Source organism: Mastacembelus armatus, chromosome 12 (genome assembly GCF_900324485.2).
Source record: "Mastacembelus armatus chromosome 12, fMasArm1.2, whole genome shotgun sequence".
NCBI lineage: Eukaryota > Metazoa > Chordata > Actinopteri > Synbranchiformes > Mastacembelidae > Mastacembelus > Mastacembelus armatus.
The window spans coordinates 18,099,713-18,126,487 of record NC_046644.1 but is presented as its reverse complement, the minus strand read 5'-3'; the positions used below and the strand labels follow the sequence as shown (position 1 = coordinate 18,126,487).

At 41.9% G+C, this 26,775-nt stretch overlaps 1 protein-coding gene across 12 annotated transcripts; it reads left to right on the top strand.

Moving 5' to 3' along the window:
* Positions 1-2,344: 2,344 nt before the first annotated feature.
* Positions 2,345-25,925, top strand: tnca (tenascin Ca). 12 transcript variants are annotated; one of them, XM_026297198.1, is made up of 29 exons: positions 2,345-2,626; positions 7,025-7,581; positions 8,317-9,630; positions 9,950-10,213; positions 10,297-10,412; positions 11,216-11,369; positions 12,289-12,558; positions 12,684-12,869; positions 12,968-13,057; positions 13,275-13,538; positions 13,749-14,144; positions 15,069-15,521; positions 15,917-16,192; positions 17,678-17,950; positions 18,120-18,392; positions 18,493-18,765; positions 19,659-19,964; positions 20,954-21,226; positions 21,530-21,652; positions 21,868-22,011; positions 22,107-22,226; positions 22,420-22,563; positions 22,746-22,876; positions 23,048-23,180; positions 23,733-23,884; positions 24,037-24,133; positions 24,218-24,379; positions 24,619-24,782; positions 25,225-25,925. In XM_026297198.1, exons 2-29 carry the CDS (start codon positions 7,104-7,106, stop codon positions 25,333-25,335), a joined length of 7,140 nt encoding a protein of 2,379 aa, XP_026152983.1. In that variant the 5' UTR covers positions 2,345-2,626; positions 7,025-7,103; the 3' UTR covers positions 25,336-25,925. The 12 variants fall into 12 exon arrangements, with proteins under 12 accessions (XP_026152983.1, XP_026152984.1, XP_026152986.1 ...); XM_026297199.1 differs by lacking the exon at positions 13,749-14,144; XM_026297201.1 differs by lacking the exons at positions 13,749-14,144; positions 15,069-15,521.
* Positions 25,926-26,775: the final 850 nt, after the last annotated feature.

Below are 26,775 nucleotides of genomic sequence, written 5' to 3'. Positions count from 1 at the left end.
TAACGACCAAATACCCATAAACGTTGTGACATTAAACCTGCTCAGCATCAGCACATTACCATTGTTAGCTTATTAACCCTAGCATTTAGCTCAAAGCACCAGCTGTTCCTCATACAGCTGCTGTCAGACTTATTAATTAGCTGATGTGTTTACTTTGGTGTTTTTGCTCTATGCACCATGTGGCAGACAGTTTTCAGATTGTCTTGTTGTGATTATAAGCGCCATGTGTGTATAGTTTTGGTAAACAGTGGCGTGTCAGTGCTTTTGCACTAGAATCACGTGGGCTATGCCACAGTGTGTCGTACATGTGAAACATATGTGGAGTCTTACATTAAAGGGCAGCCACAGTGTGACCCATTTGCTGTGTTCAGCACATCAATCTGAGCAGATCCCTAGGGACGTCTGAAGCTGAGGAGAAGGCTGGATTTGATAAATCATGGTAGATTTTAGAATTTATGTGTGAATCCCCTTCAGTGCATACCTGAACTCAGTTTGAAGCGTGGATTATATATCAAGTTTTGTGTTAAAAGATGTTAAAGTACAGTCAGTTCAGTTGTTGTCTTTGTATGTTGTGGCTGTTCTAAGTGTCTTCCAATAAAAAGTGACAAATCTACTTAACTTGTTCTTCCAATGGATTAGTCTGGATTTATTTAGTTCATTATTTTGAATCTTTGATGCTTGTCTTCCTTTTCAGTTAGAAAAACAAGGCCAACATTTTTCAACTTGGAAATTAATTTCTCTTTAAAAGTGCAGGTCATATCTTTAGTTGTGTTGCAGTGTAGTACTTCATTTGTATATTGCAGTACATCAGTGATTATGTATTAACATTTTAAATATAAAAACTCTGAAAGTTTGTTTGTTTTACAGGTGAACTGTCATAGGCTACTCAGTTTATATTATAATACTATAATATAACAGCACTGCTTTTATTTCTCCTAACAAATAATAAGCTGAAGATATATTCAGACTGCTGGTCAGAAAGAAAGCAATTTTAAAAAACTGGAAAGTGTAATGTTTAGTTTTTTCTGATGTTTTAAAGATCAAATAAGTTAATAATGAAGGAGGCAATTATCTTGTCTACCATTCATTTCCCCTTTTAAGCTTCTTTTCCTGCTCATTAAAAGAGGATCTAACAGCATGGCTCTAAGGATGGTACAGTCTGTCCCTTGGTCAGTCTGTCCACTATCAAGCTGAAATATCCAAACAACTACTGGACAAATTGTCATGTTTTTCTTATAGACTTTCATGCACCTGCTAGTACAGAGGTTTTTCTACATCCTTAAACAGACAGCATTTCACTAAATGAAGAATAAGTAGCTGGACTCTCCTAACGTGGACCTACACAAATACTGATGAAATGATGGAAAGTTAGCAGGTACCTGTTATTTGAATAACCCTACTCAGTGTGAGTTCAAACATGTATTTCTGTGATGACCAATCTCCCAGATTCACTTTAAAGATTTAAGCTGATGCTTACCTCATCCTTTAATCATGTTAAGATTTAAACTGTACAGACTCTGTCCGTATGGTGACATGTTGCCTGTTTCCCCAGATCAGCTTCAAGTAATTTTGTACATTCAGGCTTGACTACAACTGAGCAGGAGTTTGCTTTCATTTTAGTCCAAGATGGCTGGACGCAAAAGCTAAATATGTGTCTGTTTGCTTCTCCCATCTGTTATATATATAGAAATAAAACAGTGTCTGGTCAAAGAATAACTGTCTCCGACCAAGGAAACATTTCCTTTAGGAGTTAGAGATTGGGCTGTCTGTTACATATCCACTTTTACTTTTCAACTTTTTATTTGATCTGCAATCAGAGAATGTGCTACAGATTTATTCAATTAAGAGCGCTTGGATAAAAATAAAGTATGATTCATTGCTGTAACAGAGCCAAGGAAAGATTCACACAGACTTCTGTATTAGCTGCAGGATTAGAGTGAAGTATGGAAATGAGTAGTGAATGATTGTGGGAGGATTTCCTCATAAATGTAAAGTGAACAAAGATTATGGTTTTTGCAGCCCTGCTGGTGCAGGAGAAAATCATAAATTGTTATTGCAGAGTTAATATGTTTGAAGGGAAATGTCTGTCTGCTGTCTACAGTCTGACTTTTCTCTCATTCCCGTCTTTCCTCTCTAATTTTCCTGCACAACCACAAGCACTGTTCACTCTGTCATGAGTCCCAGTCACACTGGCATCTCATTTAAAGGCAGCAGCTCGGCTCCGCATCCATTAGTTACAGTAACAGGAGGGAGGAAGGGCTGTGGAGGGAGGGAGCATGACGGCTGTTTAAGGGTTGGAGTTTAAAGCAATGTGGGTCTGACCTAAACACTCCTCACACTTTAAAAGACATTTACTCCCACACTCTCCCTCTTCCTCTCCCTGATTTTCACTCACTCTCTCCCTGTCAGTAAAGGAGCTGAACAGCAGCCGGAGCTGGGAACGGTGAGGCAAGATAAGGAGCTGGCTGAGAGAGAACTGACAGGGCTGCCACCTTGCTGGAGAGGCTGCAAGACAGAACAGTGACACAACAAAGCAAAGCATCATTTTCCTGCCTTCAGTCAATGTATGAAGCACCTCATCTTACCTGCAGGTTCTTGGGAACAAAAGTAGAGTGCACTAGAAAAGGTAAGGATATATATTTATTTATTCCCCTAATAGAAATTTTCTTGTGACAATATGTTTTTGAATTCCCTTTAACATGAAATGTAGTTGTTTTCTTCAAAACGTAGGCATTTGCAGCAGTAATCCCATTGTGTGTTGTTATTTTAGCTGCAGTTTTGGTCTAGCCAGGTTTCCACAACACCAGAAGGCATCAGTTATTTTTTTATTGGTCGTACATTCTTGGTAAATACCACAACTTCTTACTCGGACACAAATGGCAGCTAGTGCCAGGATCAGAGGTGATGACTTGGTGCTGCAGGAGTGAACATGTGGAAGAGTTATCCACAGCTTTGATCGCTTTAGGAGAAGGGCCTGTAGTATGCTTCATGCCAAAAAAGATTCTTGTGGATTTTGTCAGGTTATAGATCAGTGGTCTGAAAATAAACTCTTCATCTGTGTGTGCATGATGACAGTGTGTTTGCATAAGGTCCCTCTGTCTGGTGAGGTTTTGCAGTCTGATGATTCACGACTTTACCTTAGACAAAGCAGTTCAGTTTTCATTGTTTGTCATTTTTCCATTATGACATTAAACGAGGGGAAAAGTGGGTGATGGTACAGGATTTGCCAGTGTGGGTAAGGAGAAAAAGTATATCATCCATCCATACAGTGGTTTTACCTCCTGTTTTATTCTTTGTGTGGTGGGTTTGAATCACAGGTTCCAGTCCACATTCAGCAGAAATGAATGATTCAGCTGAAGATTGTAATTATTCAGTTCCCTTGATGTACAGTTTTATCCCACAGTTCTTCAACTCATATCTACAATGCACATCATCTCCCATCTGGAGCAACTGGATTTTTACAGCTTCTCTGTTTTGTGCTGGGCATCCTGGGAAGTATCTGGTCGGCAGAGTGAGAAAGGTGAACAAACCTCAGGCAGAGGGACAGCTGGTTCAGTAGCTAGAGCCCCCCAGGACCCATCCTACATTCTTTCCCTCTGTGTGACCTCCAGACAAAGAGCCAGGGGTTGATCATAACACAGCATCACACGCCTCGGCATTTTGTGTAAAAAGTGTGTGGGTCAGTTGAGAAACAGACAGCAGTTGTGTGGCCTGAAAGTGGTGACACTGAGGGCAATGTCCTGTCCTCCTGTCAGAGGTTAAGTACAGTACAGAATACCCCCAATAAATAGATTTCCTGTATTTTAATATATAACTGCACACTCCGTGTCAGCATGTTATACCTTCGACATTGTAAATCTGCCAAGAGTCAGATGTATTGGCTGGGGGGGGGGGGGGGGGGGGGGGGGGGGGGGATTGAGTACAGATGGCTGTTGGTGTATATAGTTGAATTTCTAGCTAATTAAAATCTGTTCTTATTTTCTTGATCATTAACCAGCACAGGAATAATTTCTGATATCCTGCAAAGCGGTAAATTGCACACGCTAATGGAGAACAAAATGTGAGAAAACGATGAAAAATACTTCAGATGCTTAGTTTTGTCACATGCTGTCATTTAGGAATCTGGAACAGCTAATGTTTAATACTTAGCTTGAAAAATGATTAAAACGAGTAACTGAGAGTTTCCCCCGATAGTTGCAATCAAAACTGAAGTCTGCATCCTGTTCACACGTACCTGTGGGCACAATACGGCTCAGGTTTACTGTTGTCAGAGGATTTAAACCCCACAGCAGTGAGAAAATTTGTCATATGTTGAGGTGTTGCAATTTCTGCTGCTGCTATACGAGCTACAGTTACTACCACATTTGACGTTTTTGATGTGAATATCCAGCTGTTCCAGATGCTTTAAGAATTGAGAATTTGTCATTCATGGAAAATAAAAATGCTAAATATCACAAATGAACAAATAAGCACATACACTGCGTTAATGTTCACCAGTGACACACTGCTGTGAGCCAGACGTGTTTCTGCACTTGTAGTCTTCTCTTGGGTGTGGATGGTTTAAATCGGTGTGAAATTAAGTCAGGACTCTTAGCTGTGTTGTCACCAGTAGCAGTTCTTCTGTTGGGTGATTGCACACAGAGAACATCAGAGACCACAAGTAATGCATGCAATTCATATTTATTAAAGGTCGAGGCAACTGAGCGATTAGCTGGATGCAGGACAAGTGCCTCTGTCCCTTTTTTTTCTTTGACTAGTCAAAACAGATGTCCTTAGTCCAGCGCCAACATTCCCAGTTTCTCCTTTCCACACGGAAAACTTCCCTTCTCACTGCCAGCATGGGGTAAAGTACTAAAGCTACAGCAATTCTGGATTATAGCTTAGTGAATAGGTTATATTTATTTCAATATTCTCTCCAAATTGTCTTCCCATGTCCCCGTAATCAAATGAGATGTCCTCGGACAACCCCAGGTCTACCATGAGTGAGGTATTCTTCCCTTTTTATTCTAGGCATTACTATTCACTTGTAGTTTAACTTTGCAGTGTGTAATGACTTAGAAGTGGCTGCAGCATCAAATCATCTTTGTATAAACAGGCTATGTGCAGGTTTTGAAAAGACTTAAAACTGCATTCATGTCCTTAAAAGGTGGGAATAGATTTTTCTTTCCTTCTGTAGACATTGACATTAGTTATGACTTTTAAGGGTCTTTGCTATAGGGATATTACCTATAACCTGAGACAGTCGAGCAGTAGGCATACAGCTTTGAAGTATTGAAAATGTGACATAAATATCAATAAATTAATGTACTTCACTGTTTTCATTCCGTGATGAATATGAATTAAATTTAATTCTTTGTGGTTCTAAATGTTATTTTCTGAACACTGCAGAAACTAGTTAAAATATGGAAATATTCTTTACCTCCAAGGTCTTGCATCTTATCAGTCTTGTAAGTTCTCTAAAGAGAGATTAGAAACATATTGCAAGACCTGGTTTTCAGATTTACAACACCATAACATAGGGATGCCCTGCCACACACCAGATGTACAAGAAGTCGTGAAACTCAAGCTCCGTTTTATATCTGTCTTAACTGATTAGGTGAAAAGGTGCAAAACACTGGTAGAAAACAGAATGAAGAAAGAAAGGTCAGGACAAAGGTCTGATCAAAGGTGAGGGCAACTTTTTTATTGTTTTAGGAGGGTGGGATAGGTAAGAATTGCCCCAGAGCTTCAGAGTCATTTGCAGCTGTTTTGAATTTGTGTCTCTTTGGGATTATGCATGTCCTAAATAAATGAGTGACAAGAGAAACAAGAGATGTTTATTTCACCTTAGTGTATCCATGACTGCAAAACACTCATCTTTTGCTGAACATCTATTTTTGATAGCTGCGTACCAACAGTTTTTCAATAGTTTCCAGAAGTCTTCATGAGAACCTAAGTCCACGTGCACCATATGTCTTTTCACTGCTTGAACAGTTCCTTCTGGAAGTCATTTTTCGTGGGTTAGCATGTGCAAGCACTGTCAGCAGTTACCAATCAAAACATCTGGACAGAGTCCTCTATCACAAGCAGAAATGCAGCACCTTCATAGAGGTGTTGTTTGCTGCCTCCCAGACATATCAGCAGATATGTACCTGAGGGCATACTGCAATCAGTCAACATTTCCCACGTGTAAGAGGCTGAGATGCTTAACACAGTGTGTTTAGTAATCTCTGGAAGTTTGACAACATTGAAAGCTTTGTAAGAAGATGGTTTTGATGGTGACAGTCTGCAGACACTTTGGGCCTTTGTATTGATTTTTCACTATCCAGTGCTTACTCAGATCCTTTGGGAACTCAACAGTCACTAATCCAAGAGGCTTTCCCATGCTGAGGAAGAAGCTTGTCATTACTTCTAGTTTGTCTCCCACAAATTACAGCCTTCTTACTGTCCAGCTGATGAAGTCAACTGACAGATTTGTGGGTTTTAAGGATGGCTGTTTATGAGATGAATTATGAGCTTCTTTCATGTTTTAACATTGTCATACTCAATTATATGTACACATACTGGGGAGTTTTGGATATTAATGTACTGTAACAAGCAAAATACCAAAGACTATACAAATATGTGTATGAATACTGTGAAAAAGGTTGATGCTCCAGCATAACTAAATAAGTAGACTTGCAGTATTATGTTTTACAGTGACTCAGGTACTTACTGGAAACATTTTTATTTCTGATGTGGCACATACAGTAAATATCCAGCCTGTGTGGGCCTTAAACAAGCCTGAAATTAGTTAAGAAGACTGGACCCTGGTATTTCCAAGCTATGGTGCACTTTGAATTTAGTTTGCAATGGGGAGCCAGCATGGGCCTGCCATCCCTGTCACTGGATCACTGCAAAGTGCGGAGACTTGCTGTTCCAAACTGGGATTGATGATTTTCAACATTTCAACTTAATCCAATCTTCAGATTAAGGGTCATTTATAGTCAAAAGATTTCAAGCTGTTATATTTATATATATTTTTTTCTTTCTTTCTATTTTCCAGACTCTTCAGTGTTAACCAGGAGTGACCTTAAGTCAGAGGTTGAAACTGATATTTACTAAATTCACATCCCACATCTGGCATGGGTGCGAGAAGCCTTTTAGGCTGCCTCCTCCTGACTGCATTGCTCAGCTTATCACATGCTGGGCTTGTGAAAAAAATCCTACGGCATCGACGACAGACTCTGGCATCCCCTCAAGAACATAACATCACCCTCCCGAGTACAAACCATCCTGTGGTTTTCAACCATGTCTATAACATCAATGTTCCTGCCAGTTCCCTGTGCTCAGTGAACCTGGATGCTCCAGAGAGCACGCAGCTCCAGCCCAAAGATGCACCAGTCTCTTCAGGCCAGCACATCACAGAGCACACGGCTGATGGGGAGAACCAGATCGTCTTCACCCACCGCATCAATATCCCTCGGCAGGCCTGTGGTTGTACAGAGGACCTGCCCGGCCTGAAAGACCTTATGAGCCGCTTAGAGATGCTCGAGGGGGAGGTTTCAGCATTGAGAGATCAGTGCAGTGCTGGTGGGACCTGCTGCAGCGCACAGGTCACAGGTAGATATGATTTGTCTGTCGTGTGAGTCACATTACATATTACAGCCAGAGCAATTTACGTTAAAAAAGAGCTTCATTAAGAATATTACACATCCCCTTAAGGCACATTTGTTTTATTTATTTGTTGAGTTTGAAATTGAATGTGGGGGTGTAACTTTTTCTGTTGTACAGCAGAGACTAACAACCATCAACTCATCAATTAACTTTAGATAGGACTTCATGTGACTCAAAAACCATGTCATACAATTCCTGTAAAATGAATGAAAGGCTTCTCTAAATGTTGCCAAAATAAGCCCTGGATTTCTGAATGATCCACACTTCAGTGATAGTCTGACATTTTGAAAACTATACATATTCACTTTCTTGCAGAGAGTGAGGAAATGGAAAATTTGTCAGTTGATTAAGCATAATATTAAATGTTAATTATTGAGCTTTACAGGTGCCTGAGGGTGGAATTTGTTAATTTTGGACAGAGCTAGCAGTTTCCCCTAGTTCCCAGTCTTTAAGTTAAGCTAAGCTAATCATTTGGCTGTTGTTTAATATTTACAGTGTAATGATGAAAGTGTATCAAACTTCAGCAAGACAGCAACTTTTTCTCAACATTATTAGATTTCAAGAAACAAAAAGACAATACAATTCAGTACAATGCCACAGAATTTTTCCATTAAACCTCTGAGGTGAAACAGTAAATACAAAAGAAAAATCTAAAGTTTTCTTTGCTTTATTTTATTTCAGGTGAAGTTGGAACAAAGCCTTTCTGCAGTGGTCATGGAAACTACAGTGCTGAAACCTGTGGCTGTGTATGTGAGCCTGGCTGGAAAGGAGCCAACTGCACTGAGCCTGAGTGTCCCAGTAACTGCCAGGACCGGGGCCGCTGCGTGGATGGAAAGTGTGAGTGCTTCAAGGGCTTCACCGGAGATGACTGTGCACTCAAGATCTGCCCTGTGGACTGTGGAGCGCATGGCCAGTGTGTGGGCGGCATTTGCGTCTGCTCAGATGGTTTTTTCGGTGAAGATTGTTCTCAGACCAAGTGTCTCAACAACTGCCAAGGCCGTGGTCGCTGTGATGATGGAGACTGCGTGTGTGATGAACCCTGGACCGGCTTTGACTGCTCTGAACTCATTTGCCCCAAAGACTGTTACGACCGCGGTCGCTGTGTTAACGGCACCTGCTACTGTGATGAGGGATTCACTGGGGAGGACTGTGGGGAAAGCACATGTCCCAGCAACTGCCATGGTAACGGGTTCTGCCTGAATGGCAAGTGTGTGTGCAGCGTGGGCTACGGCGGAGAGGACTGCTCTCAGCTCACCTGCCTCAACGACTGTAGTGGCAGAGGTACGTGCTACAACTGGATGTGTATCTGTGACACAGGCTACCAAGGAGAAGACTGCAGCCAGTTAGCATGTCTGAACAACTGTAACAACAGAGGCCAGTGCATAAATGGACAGTGTGCATGTGACGTTGGCTTCCAGGGAGATGATTGCTCTGAGCTTTCCTGTCCCAGCAACTGCCTGGAAAGAGGGCGCTGCGTTAACGGCCAGTGTGTGTGCGAAGAAGGCTTCGCTGGCGAGGACTGCAGCATCAAGATCTGCCCCTCAAACTGCTACGGCCGTGGTGCGTGTGTTGATGGAAGTTGCGTGTGTCACACAGGCTTCACTGGAGAGGACTGTGGGGAACTGAGCTGTCCTAACAACTGCCAAAACCGTGGCCGCTGCCTCGATGGCCAGTGTGTCTGTGATGAAGGCTTCACTGGGGAAGACTGCAGTCACAAAGCCTGTCCCAACGACTGCCTGGCCCAGGGTCACTGTGTCGACGGCAAGTGCATCTGTCAGGAAGGCTTCTCTGGAGAGGACTGTGCTGTGATTGCTTGCCCAGATAACTGCAACAACAGGGGGCGCTGCGTCAATGGCAGGTGCACATGTGAGAGTGGATATGAAGGAGAAAGCTGTGCAGACCTGAGCTGCCTCAACAACTGTCAAAACAAAGGCCACTGTGTGAATGGTCAGTGTGTCTGTGATGAGGGATACATTGGTGAGGACTGCTCAGAAGGTAAGAAGCTTCCAGCGTTTCCATGTGTCATAGATCCACAGTGATGTAATTTCCTTCAGTTCTCAAAATTCCCTCACCACTCATCCTGAGAAACTATTTTAGTGAGTTTAAAAAGACTCTTTGGTTTGTGTTTTGCTGTTGTCTGCACTTTGTTTGCACTTTTTTGGCAGTTCATCACACCACAGACAGATGTGGCTCTGGAATTTGCATTAGCTCAGTGTGGTGGAAATTTGGAGATTGAAGGCATGAGTAACTCTCCAAAATAACACCCAAGCTTCATTTTGCTTTGATTTTTTTTTGTTTTTTTTTTTTTTTCCAGTGTCTCCTCCAAAGGACCTTACAGTTGGTGAGGTCACCAGTGATACAGTAGATCTGTCCTGGAACAACGAGATGCTGGTGACGGAGTATCTTGTGACGTATGTGCCCACTAGTCCTGGTGGTCTTCTCCAGGAGATCACTGTGTCTGGAGACAAAACCTCCGCCACTGTCAAAGAGCTTGAACCTGGCATAGAGTATATGATCAATGTCTATGCTGTGCTGAGCAACAAGCGGAGTGTCCCTGTCAGTGCGAGAGTGGCCACAGGTACATCACTGCTAGTTCACTGAGAAAACTCACAGAAAAATCTTGATAAATGTTTTGATTATTTTTTCTTTCCATTCCTCCAGTTCTCCCACAGCCAGAGGGTTTAAGATTCAAGTCAGTGAGGGAGACCTCAGTAGAGGTAATGTGGGACCAGCTGGACTTCCCCTTTGATGGCTGGGAGATCTATTTCCGCAATACGGTCAGTTTGCCCATCTCCTTTGAAGACTTGCCCGGTATCTTATTAACCGGAAAAAAAGTGAGGTGATAAGCTATGCCATGCTATTAGAAATGTCAGCACAATGTGAATTTATTTCACTGTTAACCATGAAAATTGCTTTGACATATGGAAAAACTCAGTAAAGTCTGGATGTCATTGACCTGCGGGTAAATCTTTCTACTCAGAATCTGAGCCAGTAACTCTTTGAAATGAAATTAAATGTGCCAGTCGATAAGTCTTTTTTTTCTTTCTTTTTTTAACTTTTGTCGCCTCTGCAGAGTTTTTATCTATTTTAAATAGTTTTCTGACATTTGTGTTAATTTTGTCCTTCATACAAAGATTTGTGCCATATTTTTCTTTTTTTATATCTTAGCTGCATCAGTAGCAAAACTGGTGCTGTGATTTCTTAAACTAAGCAATTAGGAAAATAAAGTGTAATACTAGAATTCAAACACTTGCTTACACATGCACTAAATCACTTTTTATAAAATTGTTATGTTTATTATATTGATTATTATAAATATTTTAACTTATGGGGGAATCATAGACAAAATGGGAAATACACTTATTTATTTTTTCTTGATCAAAATATCCCTGCACTGCTTTAAACTTTCACCAAGAGAAATCAGTACATTGAGCTGCATGGAAACCGGACTGCTGCATCATGTATCTAGGATATGTGAACATGCTGTCTGATTTATTTATTTATTTATTTTCCCCAGTTGATTTCTTGTCTTCATACCAACTGGATATTCTACATACTTATGTGTTATTTGTCCTTTCAGAAAGAAGAAAATGGAAAAGTCATGAGCACCCTTCCATCCTCTCAAACCCAGTTTATCCAGTCAGGCCTTGGACCAGGACAGGAGTACGAAGTCTCCATCAACATTATCAAGAACAACACCAGAGGACCCCAGACATCCAAAACAGTCACTACCAGTGAGTTTTTAATAAACATTTTCTTAGCGAACAGATTCTTAGAGTTAACTGGTGGGAGTGTCTATATATCTTATATCTTATCAGCTGGTAAGTTACAAATAAGCTTCACTTCATTTGAGCACAGAATGAAAAAGCACATTAATGTCAGAGTGAAATTCCATAATGAAATGAAGAATAACAACAGGAAATTCCCTCTGGCGCTCTACAGCTCCATCTAACAGATTTTAGGCAGAGCATAATAACTCAAACAAATTGAATCTCAGCCTAGCATGACCATTTTTGTTTTCACTTTCACTAAACTTTGCTCCTAGCAGTTTTTATTGCAGCATTACACTATACATTACATTGTGAAACACTTCCAGGTGATTATGCAATCAGAATGGCACGTCAGACCAAACACCCTCCTATGTGCCTGGAAAATCCATTTAGTTTACAAGTCTGTGTCTATGGACTCCCTGTGTATCGCACCATTTAATTCCTGATGTCATTTATTTGTATAAGCTGAAACTAGACACAGCTTTGAGAAACGAATGACACAAGTAACGTTAAACCGCTCATACCCTTTTACCCCCAAAGGCCCTTTCAGCGCAGATCCAAAACAAAGAAGTAATGTCTCCTCCATATGTAAACACAGGAGATTTGTCAGGTGTTAAACACAGAGTGAAATGGAATCACCTTATATTTCATGATAGTCTCTCCTGTGTTGGTCTGAGCTGGTGTAATGAGAGAGGCTGACTTATTCCTACAGAAATGATAGTTTTTGCATGGCTAAGATAAACTCTTTTCTACAGGCCCCTCTGTCATCTGAATGTTAAAGTAGTGGTGCAGCATTTGGTGAAATACAGTCTTGTGTCAATACGCTGAATGCAAAACTACAACTCAACTATTTTTACCCCTGTCACCTGAACTCCTATCCCAGGGATTGCTGGCCCCCAGCAGGTGCAGGTGAAGGATGTAACGGACTCCGCAGCTCTTGTCAGCTGGTCTCAGTCAGTGGCTCCAATGGACAGAGCCACCATGTTTTACCACCCCACCTCTGACCCCTCAGATGAAACCAGTGTGGACATTTCCCCTCCAGACAAACAGTACAGCATTGACGGTTTGAAGCCAGACACTGAGTACACAGTGTCGCTCATCTCCAGGAGTGGAGACCTCACCAGTGACCCTGTTACCACCACATTCACAACAGGTAGTGATAGCAGCAATGACATGTTCTTTTCATTTGTTTTCAAGCAAGTATGATGTATTTAATGTCTCTCACACAGTCAAAGGACTGAGCAGAAAGTGATATGATTATTAATACATTTATTTTAGCCTTGGATGCCCCCAAGCACCTGCAGGCTGTGTCCCAGACAGACAACAGCATCACTCTGGAGTGGACTAACAGTCAAGCTGATGTTGGCAGCTATCGGGTGAAATACAGCCCCATCTCTGGAGAGACTCATGGTGAAGAAGTGTTCCCACAAAGACCAGGAGACACCACAAGAGCCACTATCACTGGTAATGGTCAAGTAGATGAACATGTACTAATTATGGCACCACACCTTGAGTTAGTCTTAGTGGGATCTACAGCTTCCCTCTGTCCTTCCATACGACAGGGCTAAAGGCTGGAACAGAGTATGGCATCGGTGTGACTGCTGTGAAAAATGAGAGGGAGAGTCTCCCCGCTACTACAAATGCAGCAACTGGTGAGAGACACTGCTGAGCAGCTGTCCAAACACTCATTCCTCACACCCCTCCATAAATACCCAGGTGGCCAAGTTTGATACAAACTGGGTGATGAAATGATGGTAACTGTGGGGAAAATGTCCATGAACTGTGCAGAAGTAAGAAGAATTTTAAAAATATATGTAAAATTTACACCGCAGTAAGTTTTTACTTATATTTTTTTTAATTCTCTGTCAGATATTGATCCTCCAAGAGGTTTTGAGAAAAGTGAGTCGACAGAGACCTCCCTGACTGTAAGGTGGCAGAAACCTCAAGCTAAGGTCAGTGGGTACAGGCTGGTGTACGTCCCCAGAGATGGCCAGGTGGAGGAGGTGGAGATCCCGGCCACAGCGACTAGCTATGTCTTATCCAACCTGACTCCCGGAATGAGCTACACCCTGACTTTGACTGCAGAGAGGGGCCACAAGAGGAGCACACCTGTCACCTTACCTGCATCCACAGGTATGTAGAGAATAAATTTGCCCCAGTTTGAGCAAAGTAAATATGATGACATGTGCCTTTAAAGGAGGATCTGTGCTGTTTTTACAGCTTTCAAACAGATGAAAGAGTTTATGTTTTCTCTGTAAGCTCTGTGACTGTCTATATACTTCGAGAAAATTAGATATCCTTTTTTGTCCTGTTTTGATTTGTGCCTCTTTGTTTTTCTTGTAGCCTCTTTCACATTTTATTTAGCTGACTCTGATGACCGTGAGCTAACGACTCCTCCAGGCTCGGAGGACAATGTCATTAGCTTTGTGTATCTAGACCCCTCTGAGTCCCACTTCTCTGGGACGGTGCCTGAGGATGAGCATGGAAGGCTTACTATTTCAGGCATCACATCTGATGGATTCACCCTCTCATGGAGACTAAATGCTCACAGTGTCTATGATAGTTTCACAATAGAATATAGAGACACTCACTTTTTGGATGTGAGTGAGGTCCAGCTTCCTGGAGATGCCACTGGGTCTAGAATTGAAGGCCTGAAGGCATCGACAGAATATCAAATAAAACTTTATGGAGTAACAAGTAGCCAGAGATCTGCAGTACTTGAAGCTGTTGCAGTCACAGGTATTCGCTTCTCTTTTAGAGTGAATATTCATTAGAGACACTTTGTTCTGATGTTGTTTGACAGCTTCTCTCTTCAGTGGACAATTCAGTTTCGTAGTTTGTCAGATCAGGGTAGTGACATGATTTGTATGCTGCTATGCAAATATTTTAATTCTAACCATCTGTACAAGCTTTTGCATGGCACAGTCCAATGACAGACCCAACAGAGGTGATGTTATTTTTACAAACAGACGAATCTGACCTCAGTCTGTCTGTTCTTCGCTTCAATACTGGGGCAGAATGCTGCTTTTCAAAATTAAAATACAAGAAGTAATGTAGATTGTCCCCACCCATGGGTGGATTGTGCTCTCTGAGCCATAATTCTGTGCCCTCAAGTACAGTGGGATGTACTACGCTGGCCGGCCAGATTTCTTCCTAAGTTTGAGCTTGTAAATATAACAGTTTGGCCCTATGAAAGCCTTGCACACTAATTCCATCCACATTAATCACTCCCTTCAGTCCTATTTATACAGTTAAATGATTCTTTAGCAGTTGGAGAAACTTGCACCACGCTCGTATGTTAGACAAGTGACTCAACAGTCTTTCTCTGAGGCAGCACGAACAAAATGGCTGTGCATGGCTTCTTCATCTTTTTGAAGACAACTGTGTACTTCCGCTCTGGTGGACTACTCAGAAACTTCAAAAATTAATGGCACAGGCTCAAGTGCCATTAATACCTTAGTTGTTGCTTGGTATCCTGGAAACACAGGATAATAAATCAGATCTTCACAGAATTCAGGTAGATTAATGACAGAGGTTTGTGCAGAATTATTTATTTGACCTTTTATTCCTATTTTAACCCAGTTTTTTCTTCACAGGTTCTTTTTCACTCATCAGCAGATCCAGTAACAAATTCATATTTTAACCTGCCTTTATTCACTGTAGCACCTAAGCCTACCTCTCCAGATGTTCTTATGCTGAGCATCATAGATCCTCCAGCAACCCCTCAGTCTGCTGTGGAAAATGAAGCAATTCAAAACCCAGATCCCCTCCGTCCTGTAAACCCCGAGAATCCATCCACCACTGATACTGATCTCTTGACCTCTCTGGTTGAATCTGAAAGCCCAAACCTGGATGTTCTGGGGGACCTGAAAGTAACAAATGTAACTTCCACTAGTGTAATCCTGGCTTGGTCAGCACCTGATGACACATTCGATAGCTTTTTGGTGGAGCTCAGTGTTTTATCAGGCATGGCAAAACCTCGTGTGACCACACTACCAGGAAGTGTGAGAAAAGCAGAGATAGAGGATTTGTCCCCCTCTACACACTATAATATTACATTGCAAGGGCTGGTGCAAGGAAGGCAGTCTTTACCTCTCAAAGCTTTTGCTGCTACAGGTACATGGAGCATATTTTTTTGTAGCCATTGATCACAACCCATCATCACTGTATCTGTTTATTTTTGTGTTTTAAGTATTTCTAGATGACATTTTCCTACATATGTTAATGTCTTTAGTTTTAAAGTTTATTTTTCTTATTCCTAAGCCTTTGACTCTTATTAATAATGCTGTAATAGGGCCACAAAGTAATAATATTTTAGGAGAAATGTAATAGTCTTTTTTTTTTCTCAGAAATTTCCAACTTAATTCTTGACATATTTTAGTATATTTTCACTAACTGTGGCCCTAATACGTTGTTGTACATTGCAATTAATAATGAGAGGTTATGTTAGAGTAACTGTATAATCCATCTTGCCATTCAGTTGACCCCACTCTGATCTGTCTATCTACTAGAGGAGCTGAAGCCCAGGGTGGTGAACCTCACCATCTCTGACATTACATGGGACGGCTTCACTGCGTCCTGGAGCCCCGTGGGTGGGGAATTTGACAGCTTTGTCATTGAGGTAACAAACTTGGACAATTTCGTTGAAAGCCAGAACCTCACTCTCTCTGGAGGCGCCTTCAGCCTGGGCATCTCTGGGCTGAATTCCAACACCAGCTACATGGTTGGCCTGTATGGGATGTATCAGGGCTCCATCCTTGAACCTGTGTACAGTGAAGCCACTACAGGTACCTGCAACTTGCAGCCTTGCGGAGTTTTGTCCTCTAACTCTTTAACTTTTTTCTTTCCATTGACTTTTAATTTTCAGTTTCAGTTGGCGTCTGTGAGGTGTAAACATACCAGACCCTCTGTTGTCCCACTCTCAGTGGAGCGTCCGTACCTCGCTGCATGAAACAAAAACAACATAACCTCATTTCTGTTTCGTCCTCACTGTCCGACACCCTGGCCACAGTGTCCTGTACTGCTTCCTTTTAACCAACATGCCATGAAATAGTCTTTACCTTCCAGCCACTGTTTCTGTCTAGTTGAGAGAGGGCAGGATGATGGGCGCCCTTGCCGCATCACTAAGCCAAGCAAACGCCTCTCAAACGTTCATCCTTACCCTGAACTGCTGCCTCAGTTCCAGTTATCAAAGTGCATGAAGCCCCCCTCTCTACCATCCCCTGCATCGTGGTCAGGTTTGATGCTGATGTGCTGCAATGATTGCAAAAGCAAACCAATAACTTTCACCCTCCTCTGCCCATCAAACAGTGACAGTGTGACCATTTCATTTCATCCCCTCAACCCTCATTCAGTGTGTAATTGATTAACCTTGAAGGATCATTTGCCCATGGATGTGGAAGTGCTCACAGTGTGTGTGAGTTTTAGTGACATTTAAGTTCTCTAGATTTACATGAACGACAACAAGGTGGTTTAGTTTTGTCCATTCTCATGAAGTTTATTTTTACAGAACTTCAAAGTAAATATCCTTATTTTCTTTTGAACTACCAGGTGGCAAATGATAAAACCTTCTTGTCCTTATCAAGGTAAAATGCTAATAATTTTATCACAGGTTATAGTAACGCCACCTTGATTTTCCATCTGAATGACGCTTAGTCTGCTCCATGCATGTAACTGACTATACTGTTGTCACTGAATGCAAAAATGTGTTTGTACAAGTTTAACTCTCTGTGACAGGCCTTTTCTGCATTGAGGTGCAACATTATGCAGACTTTATCCTGCTCTCGATATTAACAGAGCAACTGCATGATCAAATCCTGTGCATTATGCATGAAGCAGATACTTTGTCCTGTTATATTTCTACGTTGATCACATTTTCACATTTACATCAACACTTTAGTCATGTAAACTTTTAGGCCAGTATTCTTTTAAGCTCTTTAGCATAAAGGCTTTTTTGTGTCTTTCCCCTTTGGCATTAGATGTCTGCCTATATCATTTTTTTTTAAGAAAACAAGCAGTTGTGATTAGTTTGTAATTTAAGCTGCTACGTTTAATATGGTGAAGGAATTTCCATATGCATGTATTTCATCTTTTACTGAACTACTCAAACTAGTGGGAAGTGCAAGTTGGTGGTGGTGAGTGTCCTGAACACTGCACATTTTTTTATAATAATAGATCAAATCAACCAGCTACCAGCCATATGCATATAAGCTAGACATATGTATCCTTCAAAGTGGTTTTGATGAAAATCTAATAATGGTTTCTTTCTTTAGTGAATCAGCCAGTGCTTGGCAAAATATATATCTCAAATTTAACCTCCGAGAGCTTTTCAATCCTGTGGAACGGCACTGAAGGAAAGTTTGATGGTTTTATCCTGGAGATTATTGATTCGGATTGGCTGATGGAACCAAAGGAGTATAACATATCCCACAATGTAAAGTCCTATGACGTCACAGGGCTCAGGCCCAGCACTGATTACATAGCCTACCTCTATGGGACATACAAGGGATCCAGAACAAGTGCTGTCAGTATTGTTGCGTCGACAGGTATTTTGGATTATGTGTATTTAATATTAATCGTAGTTTAGTTTGTGAATATTCTTCAGTTACTGTGTGCACTGAAAATTGATTTAGGTCTGAATGCATACACTGGAGTCACATACATGCTTTCTATTTCAATAAATGAATATATACTATATTTTTCTCTCCCCTGTAGCTAAAGAGCCTGACTTGTCCAGGCTAGTTGTGTCTAACATTACCTCAGACAGATTCTCTCTGTCGTGGCAGACAGGAGAGAAGGCTTTTGATAACTTTGTAGTAGAAGTCAGAGAGTCTGCTTTGCCCTCGCAGGCGATGGGGCGCTCTCTGCCTGGAGACGTGCGCTCCACTATCATGGCCGGGCTCAAAGCGAGCACACGCTACAACATAAAGCTGTACGCCAGTGCTGGTGGACAGAACACACAGCCTCTATTTGCTGTAGCTACAACAGGTATCACATTACATGCATTACATGCATGTACCAAACACATTGCTACGTGCCGGTTCTCAGAACACCATAACTGAAAAGCCATGTTCTGTTTTTTATTCAGAGGACGTCCCACAGTTGGGGCCCATAGCTGCTTCATCTGTGAGTCCACATAATCTCGGCTTGTCCTGGAGCGTTGTGTCAGGCCATTTTGATGACTTTGTTATCCGGGTCAGTGACTCTGAGCAGCAGTCTGATACGCTGGAGTTCAGGCTGCCCGGTGAAGTCCGTAACATTACAGTCTCTAACCTGATGGATGCCACAGGCTATGACATAGAACTGTATGGTATTTCTCATGGGCGCCAAACTCCCTCTGTGTTAACTCACACCCTCACAGGTACTACGTATTTTACTCATATCTTAACATCTTCACTGTGGTTCTAATTATGCCCTGCTTTTACAAGAGATTTGAAACTGCAGTTCTTTCTGGAGTGCACTCATAGGAAGGTCATTAGAAGACACCAGGTAATAATTAAACGAGAACTGATAATGATTTTCTGAGGTTTTCTTATTTTCCAAGACTCCTCATATAGAGACTGAAACCAGCAGTTCGTTTGGTGTATTCACTGTGATGGCTGTGAATCCAGAACCTCCTTTAGCTCGTTCCTCTGTGCCGTATACCTCATTGTTGGATTCAGTCTCTGTATGAGATTTGTGGAAATTAATTAAGCACAGAAAATCCTCAACTTTATCCTTTAAGGAATGAAAACCTAAACTAATGCATGTGTGTAAAGCTGCAGTCCCATTAGTGGCCACTAGATGTCTGTGTTGGTTTCTATTCAAAAACTCAAATAATTTTTTTTTGTTGTTGTTACAAGAAGCCTTTGTCTTCACCCCATGGGATGTACATCTTCTAATTGTGTAGCGGAGCGTTTTTCTCTGCTTGTGCGACGTCCCGGTGGTGATGGTTCATCAGGTCCTCATTCACTCTGAGCCTCACCCCATGTTTGGGACGGTGCACCCTAATGCAACCTTCACAATGGTGTTTTAGAAACATTTGCATAAGCAAAACAGAGGTTGCTTACATCCTTCTGCAGCACTTTAATACATGTGAAATTTACCCTTAATGTTTAAATATTTCGTTTTTAAGCTAGTAGCAGCTATTTTTACCTTTTGAAAACTCGCAGGAAGAACAGCTTCTATGATTTGCTTTTGCAAACATTGCACACATCCTCCTCCTAATGGAATCTTGTTCCCTCTCACAAAACAATAAAACCCACTCCCCTCCAGCTCCTTTGCCTAAAGTGGAAAACTTGACCATTTCCAACATAACCCCCTATGGCTTTCGTGTGTCGTGGGAGGTGAAGCAGCAGCTGCAGCAGGATTTACCCCCCTCGCGTGGTGGCTTCAGCCATTTTCACATAGTGGTGACAGACTCTGGATGGCTGCTGGAGCCTCAGGAGTTCACTGTGCCGGGAAACCAAAGTCACTTGGACATCTGGGGCCTCATCACCGGCATAGGATATGAGGTCAGGCTGACCGGAGTGTCAGAGTCAGGGCTTCTCTCTCGGCCTCTGACTACAGTGGCTGTGACAGGTACCACTCACAGTGCACTGCAAGGCCCCTTGTATTACTAAAAAGCCCATCCCCTCATGTTTTAGAAACTACTATGACCATTAAACTTTATAATCCAATTCTGAAGTTTAACCATCTCAACCTGGCAGGTGATTAATTGGCATCATTCTTTGATAGTTGTGTTTTTGGTCATTTAGAATAATAAAACCTTTCTCATATCATTTAAAAAAGATCTGGCTTCAATATTGATAGACTGGTTTGCCATGTTTTGATGGTGAGGCTTTAGCTGTGTAGCATTATCTAAACCTAACTCTTCCAGAATAATCTCATTCTTCCTTTGTTTTAAGCGTCTTCTTGTTATGCAGCTTCATCACTGGGAGGAGGTGATGCGGAGCTCCCGTCTATTTCTTCTTATCTCCAAAATATGAGCAAGCACATTTGTTTGTTTTCATATTTTTAATGTGTTTTCCTTCAGTTCTGATTGGTAATAGAGAGGTGTGCGTGGATGTAATCAGTTTCACTGAGAAAAACTAAATGATAGTAGGAAAACACTAAAAAAAAATAAATCAACAGGCATTTTGAGCATGAAATGTCAGTTGATTTAACCTCTAATCTCGTTTCTTTCAGTATCTTTGAATGCAATACAGGCTGGCCATAAAAACGCATGGGACCTCAATAGTGTTGAAATCCTTCCAACAGATCAGCTCTAGCCTTGACTGGAATGTGATTGTGCTAACTGGCAGAAGTGAAAAGTGTCTTGCGTTCTTAATTTGCACCAACGTGCACTTCCACTTGGGTTTTTGTCTGACACCTGAGCATGGCAGGCTAAAGGTGGTGAACACATAGACCTTCAGGTTATTGGAATATAACCTTGTTTGCCACTTGGAAACCTTCTTGCCTAACTGCTGACTTCTTCCAAACTGATGTCTTTGGCCGTCTCTCAGAAGTTGATGAATGTTTCTGGGAAAACTCCAAACCTACTGCAGCGTTATGTTTCTTTGTCTAACCAGAGGCTGAGCCAGAGGTGGAGCATCTCTTTGTCTCAGACATCACAGCTGACAGCTTCCGTCTGTCGTGGACGTCTGATGAAGACTTGTTTGACAGATTTGTGATAAAAATCAGAGACAGCAAAAGATTAAGCCATCCTCGAGAGTACAGCGTCCGCGGTGATGAGCGAACCACGGTTTTAACTGGACTCATGAGTGGCACAGAGTATGAATTTGAGCTTTATGGAGTTTCATTGGACCAACGCTCCCAACCTATTACTGGGGTTGCTCAAACAGGTATATGAACAAACTACAAAGTGTTTAGTTTTATACTAACCACTAAACTTTGAGTTTTGGGTGTGGCGGTCGCTGTCACAACTGGACCCACTGTCCCACTAATCATCTTTGTTCTTCTGGTTTAGGCTTAACTCCGTGTCTCTTTCTCTAATGGAAAATGGTTTTTTGGCGAACACTTGTGTTTGGATCCCTTGAGCTGAAGGCTTTGGTTCTTCATGCAGTGTTACTGGATATATTTTCCTCACTGTAATTCACCTCTTTTCCTGCTCTTCTGTCTGCACATGTCCTGTGGCTCTTTGTTAGGATTGAGCAATCCCAGAGGGCTTCACTTCACTGAGGTGACTGACTCCACAGCTGTCGTTCACTGGTCCATGCCTCTCTCTGCTGTGGATAACTACCGCATCATCTATGTGCCCTTTGAAGGAGGTAGGGCATCGATCAGGCCTGTTGCATTTCTGCAGTCAGGTTATGTTTTTATTTTCTTTTATGGTTTTATTTTAGCTTTGATAAATCCACATAACTCAATGCAAGATTGAACTCAAACCATGTAAAGTCTAACCTGGCTGTGCTGAGATTGTAGTGGGCACACAGAAGAAACACAGGTTATACTCTGATGAGCATTTGTTCTCTCTCCTGCACAGGAAGTCCAATGTCAGTGACTGTGGATGGCGACGTGTTTGAGGCTTTGCTGCGCAACATGATCCCTGGCAAGACGTACCAAGTGACCGTCAGTGCCGTGAAGGGTCTGGAGGAGAGTGACCCCAGCACTGACACTGTAACCACAGGTTGGCTTTCAGTCAGTCCTTCTGCCTTGGAGTGAAATTGGAATCAGTTTGTAGAAAATTTCTCTTTAGACCGTGTCTGTGTTTGTGTCCTCCAGCTTTGGACAGGCCTCATGGTCTGACTGCAGTTAACGTCACTGACACTTCAGCGCTGCTGCTGTGGCAGCCATGTGTGGCCACTGTTGATGGCTACATCATCACCTACAGTGCTGATTTAGGTGAGTGTCTGTTTCCAGTTACTCTCATGTTTACATTAAGGATGTTTGTCTCCACGTAGTAAAAGCAGCAGGATTGGTTCAGTTGTAGAAGGAACATTTATATTGGACCCTGTTTTCCTTCCACATACTTCCTGCATATCAGTGACACCAGGTTGCTTTATTTTACCTGTTGTGGGTGTGCTGTGCTTTGCAGTGTCCCCAGTGGTGGAGCATGTTTCTGGCAACATTGTGGAGTTTGAGATGGGCTCCCTGGTTCCAGGAACCCACTACACCGTTGGAGTTCATGCTATGAAACAAGCTCAGAAGAGTGACCCTGCTGTTACTGAATTCACCACCGGTGGGTCTACAGAGGAATTCTGTCACGGCTCTACCTGCTCAGCACTGCAGATTATTAACAACAGTGCTGTGTAAAATTACTAGATACATAAATAAGCACTTGTTATTCCATTTAAACACATCTTTTCTCAGTTATGCAGGTTTGATGAAAGATAACGTGACAGTGTGATGCTGTGTTTGCAGATGTGGACCCTCCTCGGGATCTGACAGCAACCAACGTCCAAACTGACAGTGCTACTCTCACATGGAAACCTCCACAAGCTGCTGTCACTGGTTACACACTCACCTTCTCTTCTTCTGATGGTATAATCAGGGTACGTTAAATCACGCACGTCAGCTTAGATATTATTGTTGAAAGCAAAAATAAGAGCAACCTATTTGATTCTCTTTTTTCTTCTCTTCTAATGTGACTTTAAATACAGCGGTGCTAAAAACAAATGGTATTTCTTGGAAAATGAGTGATTTGTGTTTGTGATCTAATACAGGAAGTGGTGCTAAGCCCAACAGCCTCCTCTTACAGCATGGCTCAGCTGACCGGCTCCACAGAGTACACCGTCAGACTGCAGGCCAGAGCCGGAGCCCAGACGAGTCGCCACATAACCACAGTCTTCACCACCGGTAATCTCGCATTAATCATCTCACACCCTTCAGATTTATCTCGTGATTCTTTGGATCGGTCCAACCTCTAGCTTTGGACTGGATTCCACTATAAAATAGGACCAGACCAGCTGCATCAGTAAAGTGCTCATGCACCAGTATATGGAGTATTTCTGCACTGTGGTATTATTAGTTTTACTGCCTTGTGAGTATTTTCCCCACAAACGTTTGTGCCTGTTGGCTTCAGTCAGCATAGCCAGACTTGCTGGTGCTTTCTCAGCAGTGAATGATCTGTTTTGGGATTACACAACAGGCCAGATGTGCCTTAAAAAGATATGATTTTTATTTAATTTGATATTCCTGTCAGATCACCTGTGCTTAGGTTTCACTCCCACTGGAAAAACCTTTTAGTTTTCCTTCCTTTCGTTTTTCACAGCTTTCTTTCTGTCCAAGGTCCTCACATGATACTGTATCCTGACTGTCTAGGGCATTTTTATATAACAGAGATGAAGATAAAGCAGCAGTGTCCTCTCAGGTCTCTAAGATGATGTGTTTTGAATGTGTTCTTTTTAGTTGGACAGTTGTACAGGCGCCCCAAGGACTGTGCTCAGCTCTTCCTGAACGGAGAGACGACCTCTGGTCTGTACACCATCTATGTGGGAGGAGAGGAGAGCCAGCCCATCCAGGTTTACTGTGACATGACCACAGATGGTGGAGGATGGCTGGTGAGTAAATCAATCTCCTGGAATCCAATCTAATGGAGTATGATAGTTCCCGTTATGTAACGTCTGATGGGCAGCACCACGGCGACCTCGACTGTTCTTGTTGTGATTATTGTGAAGTTGTTGTGACCCTTACAAAAGTGCGTCCTCCTCAGGTTTTCCTCAGACGCCAGAATGGAAAGCTGGAATTCTTCAGGAACTGGAAGAACTACACCGCTGGCTTCGGTAACATGAATGATGAGTTCTGGCTGGGTAAGAGCACTCGTCTTCTGACCTATTTCACTTCTCCCGTCTCTCCCTCACTCCTGACTCACACATATTAAACCTGGCTTACAGGTCTCGCCAACCTTCATAAAATCACATCTTCTGGTTATTATGAGCTGCGAGTGGATTTGAGGGACAACGGGGAATCGGCCTACGCTCAATATGACAAGTTCACGATTGCAGAGCCAAGAACACGCTATAAAGTCTATATAGGAGCATATAGTGGAACAGCAGGTAGGTGTTACTTTACAGGAACAGTTTGATATTTTTCACAGGGGGCTGATTTGCTTTGTTGCCAAGAGTCAGATGAGAAGATCCATACCACCGTCACTGTGTATTTCCAGTCTGCATATTAGACGACTTGTGTGTAAAAGTTTGGAAACAGTTTTAGCAAATTAATCATGATGTACATGAAAAGTAGCAGCAGATTAGAAACAACCTTGTTGTTTTTTGAGCTTCTCTGTCTTCACCAGGTGACTCCATGACCTACCACCAGGGTCGACCCTTCTCCACCTACGACAATGATAATGATATTGCTGTCACCAACTGCGCCCTGTCCTACAAAGGAGCCTTTTGGTATAAAAACTGTCATCGTGTCAACCTCATGGGGAAATATGGTGACAACAGTCACAGCAAGGTGTGTATCAATTACACACCCATTAGTTCATATGTCACACTTTGTTTTGTTTTTTTTTTTATTCTCAGAAAGATGAAAATGTGTGAGACATTAAACACCAGCAACATTTGTTTTTCTGTCACTGGGTTTATTTGCTCCCCTCCAGCTTCACCGTTTTGAGTCTCTGTTAACGTCCACTTTTCCCTCTTTCCTGACACTTGAGCTCCTTGAATGAATCAGTTGTTTCAGGCTGTTTTTAAAGTTCATGTCGAACATGTCTTTCCCCCAGTTACTTGTAGAAGCTTTTTTACGTGCTGTTAATATTTTAAACCCACTATCTGTCGCTTTTCAGAGAAACTGCATTCAAAGTAGGAACACACCTGTATGTCTGTTCCATTTTCACCTGGAATATGTCTCACTGTTGCAGCCATTTTGCTAAGATCTGTGTTCTGCTTCTCACCAGGGGATCAACTGGTTCCACTGGAAGGGCCACGAACACTCTATTGGATTTGCAGAGATGAAGATCAGGCCGGCCAACTTCAGAAATTTTGAGAGCAGAAAAAAACGATCATAGACTCGTGAACACCTTCCTCTTCCACCCCTCATCTCCATCCCCTGAGCCTCGTCAGCAGTCGTCTTTAATTAAACATGCACCCAAATGATTTCACTCTGGCTGTGAGAAATGAACCTGGTAACACTGCACCAAAATTAATTAAAAAAGGTGTTTTTTTTTTTAATAGCTGTCCCAATTTGACACACTTGATTATATTTCCAAGAGAAAGTAATTGTGGAGTTTCAGTGTGAATGGACATACAGTACATGTGTTACTGGGACCAACCAGATGACAATTAGTTGTGATTTAGAAACATGTCGAGGGCACATAGTGAGAAGGCGTTAGGTGGCTCACACGCTCCAAAGGAATGGGAAGATAATTCAGTGGCATCGCGTGTTGAGTGACTTTAGTCTTTATGATGACAAATTTATTAACAGATCAATCTTAAACAACATAGACTCCATTAAATATCATGTTTACTGTACAGCCAGGACAAACATCCACTAATACTTATGAATTCATATTTAAATTTTGGTTTTCGTATTTTGATAGAAAGACAAATCTGATGCTCTGTAACCTTCAATACAAATAAAAACGTTAGTTTGATAAAAGTGGCTGAGCTCTTTTTCTTAAGCACACATTTAAACTTCCATGTCTGCTCCAGCAGGGGGCAGTGTTTACTGTCTGTGGCCTGGGCTTTCACACTAATGTATGTGGCTGCTGCTACAGTTTACACAGCACGAACATACATTATATTAAAATATACATTATTCAGGCTTTGCAGAAAAAAGCCTCAGGAGTTTTTTTAAATAGTTTATATGTATTTAGTTTGTCTGAGCAGTATCCAAACATTTAACTCATGGTTCAAGAGAAAACAAGTGTTTATTAACATATCAATCAAAAACTACCACTTCTGCTGGGGACAACCATAAATGGAGGCTCGTCTATAAATATAAATAGATCATTTATGACAATATGGTGTAACTCAAGTGTTAGAAATTAATTATTGATATACTTTATATCTTATATCTGCTTCTAGCTGCCTTGTATTGTGTTAAATGTTTGCGTACCAAGAATGCAGAGATTAATTCATTTACCAAAAGGCTTAAATTTCATTCACTTGAATGTTTTTTCCTTGTGGACTTCCGGGCAGCGACTGCTTGAGAATGATTTATTTATCGGTTGACTTTTATACCAAAGCTTGATGTTCTGTGTGTTTACAGAAGGTTCATTTTATACACATATTAGACTGAGCGCAGCCTAATCTCACTGCTCCAGGATCTCGTTACCTTTCCAAAGTTTTAGGTTAAAACCAATCTTATCTTTCTTTTGCAATGGGAGCCCTTTGGAGCCTTTTGTGCAAGACACATGAGATTTGGAAAATCAATATCTTTTCATCATCAGATCCACCATTTAGGTGAATCGTTCCGCTCGAGCCGCAGCTGCCTCCATGTCCTCTCT

Coding starts and splice junctions, on each gene's coding strand:
- tnca (XM_026297198.1), top strand. CDS start 7,104: ATGGGTGCGAGAAGCCTTTTAGGCTGCCTCCTCCTGACTGCATTGCTC. Junction 9,631..9,949: donor TGGTGAGGACTGCTCAGAAG/GTAAGAAGCTTC, acceptor TTTTTTTTCCAG/TGTCTCCTCCAAAGGACCTT. Junction 18,393..18,492: donor ATTTGCTGTAGCTACAACAG/GTATCACATTAC, acceptor TTTTTTATTCAG/AGGACGTCCCACAGTTGGGG.